At 34.4% G+C, this 6,000-nt stretch overlaps 1 protein-coding gene across 1 annotated transcript; it reads left to right on the forward strand.

Moving 5' to 3' along the window:
- Positions 1–5,052: 5,052 nt before the first annotated feature.
- LOC132048960 (uncharacterized) lies at positions 5,053–5,688 on the forward strand. Its single transcript, XM_059439641.1, has one exon. It carries the CDS (start codon positions 5,053–5,055, stop codon positions 5,686–5,688), a length of 636 nt encoding a protein of 211 aa, XP_059295624.1.
- Positions 5,689–6,000: the final 312 nt, after the last annotated feature.

The following is a 6,000-nucleotide window of genomic DNA, read 5'->3' on the forward strand; positions in this document are numbered from 1 at the left end:
ACACAAAAAAAAAAAAAAAAAAAAAAAGTAGGTGTCACGCACTAATTTAGTGCGTGAAAGGACCAAACTGCAAAAGTAAGAGTTTGGCCTTTCACGCACGAAATTTGTGCGTGAATGAGCCCAACAGAATGTTTCTCTAGTGGTGCAAAAAATTCGTTGATTTGAATTTTTTTTCCCCTTCCATATTCTGACTTTAGTGGCCAATAGGGCCCTCATTGGGACAGCATAATTTGACAAAATTTTGGGCCCTATATCATGTGGAAATATAAAGATAAAGTGAATATGCAAAATTCTAACTTGCCCCATAGTACCTTATCCTCAGAGTCCGGAACCAAAATGCCCCCAAACAAATCACTTTGAACCAAAATACTCCAACAAAAAAATTTACTTCGGGCCTTTTCAACCCCTAAAACGACGATCCGAATGTTTACGTATCCTTGATGTATTGAGCCTACATTATTGTACGCAGAAAAAAATATCAGGTTCTATATAAAATATTGATGTTTCGGAGTCTTGACACACGACTAATTGTTGGTCAAAGTATGGAAAAACACACTAAGTGTTGCAAAAAAAAAAATTGCCAATTTTTTTTTTTTAAGTGCTCACTATTTTATTGCGCTATACAAACAAAAAAAAAAAAAATTCTTTAGTGCAGTAAAATACTGCGCTAAAGTAGTTAAAAACCTTTTGGCAACGACTTTATTTTCAATAAATCTAAACCCTAAAAATAAAAAACCTTACGCTAATGACAATAAGTCTTCAAACAAAAATGGACGTCTATGTATATAGAACACTTAAACCTAAAGTTTACAAATAAAACTTACTTCGGGCACCTTTTCAACCCCTAAAATGATGATCCGAACGTTTACGTATCCTTGATGTATTGATCCTACATTATATGTACGAGAAAAAAATCGAGTTCTATATAAAATATTGATGTTTGAGTCTTTACACACGACTAATCATTGGTCAAAGTATGGAAAAAAACACTAAGTGTTTCAAAAAATAAAGTTGGCCAATTTTTTTTTTTTTTCATCTTGTTTCTATAACGCGGTATATTTTTTGCGTTATAGAATTTTTTTTTTTTTTTTTTCTATGCTTGATAAAATACGCGCTAAAGCGATTAACTCTCCGGTCTCCGTGAAGCTGCTACTTATAAAATGTAGTTCGGTAACATTTTTTTTGTTGGGGTATTTTGGTTCAAAATGATTTTTTTGGGGGCATTTTGGTTCCGGACTCTGAGAATAAGGTACTATGGGGCAAGTTAGAATTTTGCATGTTCACTTTATCTTTATATTTCCACATGATATAGGGCCCAAAATTTTGTCAAATTATGCTGTCCCAATGAGAGCCCTATTGGCCACTAAAGTCGGAATATGGAAGGGGAAAAAAAAAAATCAAATCAACGAATTTTTTGCACCAATATAGAAACATTCTGTTGGGCTCATTCACGCACAAATTTCGTGCATGAAAGGCCAAACTCTTATTTTTGCAGTTTGGTCCTTTCACGCACTAAATTAGTGCGTGAAACCTACTTATGTTTTTTATTTTTTATTTGTGTTAGTTTGGTTCAACTTTTTTTTTTTTGTCCTACAAAAATCGCGGATTCTGTATTTTTCAGAAAAAATAACTTTCATAAAAGAAGTTAATGCTGAAAGTACTTTTAAGTGTAATCTTTGTGGGGAAAATAACTATCATAAAAATGGCCATAGAATTCCAACATAGGTGCAATTCCTATCAACAATTATCTAAGTGCCAAATGACTGTAAACTTCAGTATATGTGCATTGTTTCTTGGCATGTGTGACAAAATGATGAACAAAATCTGTTTCGCGTACATCTATCTCGACATCAAGTTCCTTTATTTGCCAAATTAGTCTGGTAAAATTGCCAGTGAAGTTCCAACATTCAAGTTATTTAATTTTGGGTGTCAAAAGACGTTGAATTTATGCGATCCAACTAAAGGGAGGTTTAAAGTTTCAGTTATCCGGAGCATCAATTGCACTTAACATTATTAGCCAATTTATTTATAAAATTCGACAGCTGTGTTTATACCCTCTTTGACATAATGTTTCCCCAATTCTGTTCACGAACCAAAATTTATATGCACTGCTTCAGTTGCAAGATGCCCCTTGGTTGAGCTTTCATATACTTTGATGACAGCAGATAGATGCAATTAGGGAACTAAATGGTGTAGAGCCCGGAGTGAACAAGCATGTGCAGATTATGTAGCCTTTCTTGGTGGACGCATTAGCAGGCCTTTACTGTCTACTTGCATTTGACACAACACTTGATACGAGCGTGCACCTTTCTAGATCATCTGAGTTTATATTATTTTTTATAAGGTGGCATTGATTTTTTATTTCAAAAACGATAGAAACTGCAGTAGTTCCAGGTTTTCTTTAATTTCCTTTTGTGCTTGGTTATTCTGGCATTACTCAACGATACTTTTTTTAAGTATCTATTTGTTGATCATTGCTCAACTATCCTATGTTCTGGCCTTTTGTTATTAATGAATGTTCGAGCCAAATTTCTTTCACATTTGAAACAAAACTTGTGCTTGTCTACGAAGTTATTCTGGAGTGGCCAACTACCTGTGTTGAGATGTCAAAAGTTATTTACAGGGTCAGTTAGTGATGAGTCTATTAAAGATGGTCACTGACCCTCATTGTTTTCATTGCACTTTTACATCGTTGTGTATTGATGTATTGGTTTCTGCAGACTGCAGTTATCTTCGATCAAATTCTGCAAGACTTATTGTTGGGCCCGTGCGCAGCACGGGCATGCATTATCTAGTACTTATATAAGAGGGAGCTAGCAAGCAGGCTCTGTCCGTGAACATGCCTATTTACCAAGTGTAGGCACTAAGTTTAGTCGGATTTAAATTCATAAATTAATTTGGATCAAAATTTTGTTGCAAACACCAAGATATTTTCAACATTTCACTAGATTAGTTTGATTGAGAGGGTTGTTCTTGGTTGATAGTGAGGATATGTTGCCTGCTTGTTGTCTGCTCTAGTCCATGTTGAGCTATTGCCGAAGTATTAGTTAGAAGTTAAATGATACATGTAACATGTATTCCTCCCGTTCATATATAAGGTATTTAAATTTTTATATTTAATCTAAAATAAATATTTTTTACATGATCCAGTAAGTATTAAATATCTTTTTTTCCCCGAAATTTACTTTTGTTTAGATAAACGAATTTTACTTAACTAAAAATTAATATTAAATAGGTACTATTTAATTAAGATTAATTTAACGAAATTACCTTCTAAAGATGAGTGAATTTAGGTGTATCATCTAATAAGAGTAATACACTCCTTGTCACATTTTATAGACACTATCCATGCTGTGTGTATTAGACCCAGTCTGGGACATGATCGGTTCTTAAGTGGATTCACCGATTAATCAGAACCCGCTCACTTATAGCTAAGGACTGTAATGGAGATATTATCATGGCCTTATCTATAGTTGTTTAATGTAGAAGTAACAATATGGTAGAAGCCTTAGCGACTTAATTTTGGAGGGAAATGATGTACTCTTCAAGAATACACTAATTTCTTTCTTGAACTTGACTCACACATGATAGCCAATATGCTCATTGGAAAGGCTACTTCAACCTCAAGATGAAGCTTGTTATTTACAGAACTATCAAAGCATTTGAAAATAGCAATGTGCACATATTTCACAATTTCAGAGAAGGAAATCAAGTGACGGATTCTTTAGCAAAACTAGCTTCAAAAGATGAAATGTAACAAGCAGGGGCGGATCTACATAGAGCCGAGGGGGTTCATCCTCGGTCGAAAAATTACATTGTTTATATAGAGTCAAAATTTTATTTTCTATATATGTACTTAACTCTGAACCTCCTCAGTACAAATTAAAGACTTGGTTCAGCGGAAAGGGGGTTCAGATTTCTGTAGAGCGCGCGGGTTCGAGCCTCTGCTTCCAACTTTTTCTCACCTTTTTAGTTTCAGGCTTTTAATTCTTTTTAACTAAATAGAACGACATCGTTTGAAAAGGGGACAGATCTGATTGGGATTCGACTTTGAAATTGGGGATTTAATTCAAAGTCCCCAATTTCAAAGTCAAATAATAACAAAACCCTCTCTACTTTTAGTTTTCCCTCTCTTACGCGCTGTTTTTTTTTTTTTTTTGGTGCTCTGCTCCCCTCCCTTGTTGATCGTCGCCGTCGCCCTTCGCTTGTCGTCGGTCGTCTCTGTTCATGGCTTCCTCGGTAAGTTGCGCCTGTTCCTTTCTTTTACTATTTTTTTCCCAGAATTTTATCTATTTGCTAATTGCTATTGTACTAGGTACAACTTTATAAGGTATTTATGAAGAAAAATAGGTTAGCTAATTTGTATATTCTCTTCTGTCAGTGACTCAGTTCTAGAATGAAAGAAAAAAAATAAACATTTTCTCTTTTTTTTTTTTTTTTTTTTTTTTGGGAGGGAGGTTTAAAATTGGGAATACAACTTTATGTTAAAGAAAAACTAACAAATCCTACATATCACTGCTCAATTTTTGTTTTGAAGATTAATCCTAATTAAAGTGACAAACAAAGTCATCGTAAACCTAATTAGACCAATTCTCAAACTGTCTTGATAGAACTGTCTTTGTCCATTGATGTGCTTTAACCAATCTAACAACTGGATACATATATTTATTAATGGCAAACATGGAGCTTAAGTATTTTGCTGGTAACTTGTCTACATACCTGTTTAGTTCTTTTAAGTTCTAACAGAATTCTTACTTTAAGATTCAGTCTCAACGTTCAGTGAAGAAGTATTTTACCAAAGTACCAAAATCAACTTTGGTGTCTCATAGTCAACCTTACTAAGAAGCAAATGCTAACCATTCAAAAGTACCATTACATTCTTCTCAAGAATTTGACTTGAGTTCGTTAAAGTATGATCCGGGTGAAAGAACTCCAATCTTGAACTATCATCCAAATCATCGTGATGTTATTAGAAGAGCATACCTTTAGAATGGTCCTTGTCAACCTCGGTTGCTACAACATGAGTATCCTCAAACAAATATTTCTGGATCAATGCGTCGTTTTAATTCTGAATGGTTTGATGATGGATATCCTGATTGGTTGGAGTATAATGTTAGCAAAGATGCAGTCTATTGTTTGTATTATTATCTATTTAAAGGCCATAACACTAATCAAGGTGGGGGTGAAGTATTTTCAACTATCGGGTTTAAGAGTTGGAAGAAAAAGAAGAGTCTTGGAAACCATATTGGTCTACCGAACAACCCACATAACCAGTCAAAAAAGAAATCTCAAGATTTATTGCGGCTACAACAGTCTATTCAATTTGCACTTGGAAGGCAATTTGATCAATTTAAGCATGCGTATTGGATTCGCTTAAGTGCTTCAGTTGATGTAGTAAGACTTCTTATAACTCAAGGATTGGCATTTCGAGGTCATGATGAATCTAAATCATCACTTAGTAAGGGTAATTTTCTTCAAATTCTCTCATGGTATGTGAAAAAGTATGGTAAAATTCATGATTGTGTACTAGAACTAGATCCTCAAAATGATCAAATGACTTCTCTAATGATTCAGAAAGATATTGTGAGTGCTTGTAAGATAGAAACAATTAAAGCTATTCTTGAGGAATTACATGGTGACTACTTTTCCTTACTAGTTGATGAGTCTTTTGATGTGTCACGCAATTAGCAAATGTCCATTGTCTTACGGTATATTGATAGAAATGGATTTGTGAGAGAGCGACTTCTTGACATTGTTCATGTTCAAGCCCTTTAGTGCTTTATCTCTAAAGAGGGCAATTGTTAATTTACTTGCTCAACATTCATTGAGTCTATCATCTATGCGTGGACAATGTTACGACGAGGCAAGCAATATGCAAGTTGAGATCAATGGCCTTAAAATGTTGATTAGGCAAGAAAGTAGATCGGCCCATTCCATTCATTGTTTGGCTCATCAACTTCAACTAACTCTGGTTGCGGTCTCAAAAAAATGTATTGAAGT

Source organism: Lycium ferocissimum, chromosome 3 (assembly GCF_029784015.1).
Source record: "Lycium ferocissimum isolate CSIRO_LF1 chromosome 3, AGI_CSIRO_Lferr_CH_V1, whole genome shotgun sequence".
Lineage (NCBI taxonomy): Eukaryota > Viridiplantae > Streptophyta > Magnoliopsida > Solanales > Solanaceae > Lycium > Lycium ferocissimum.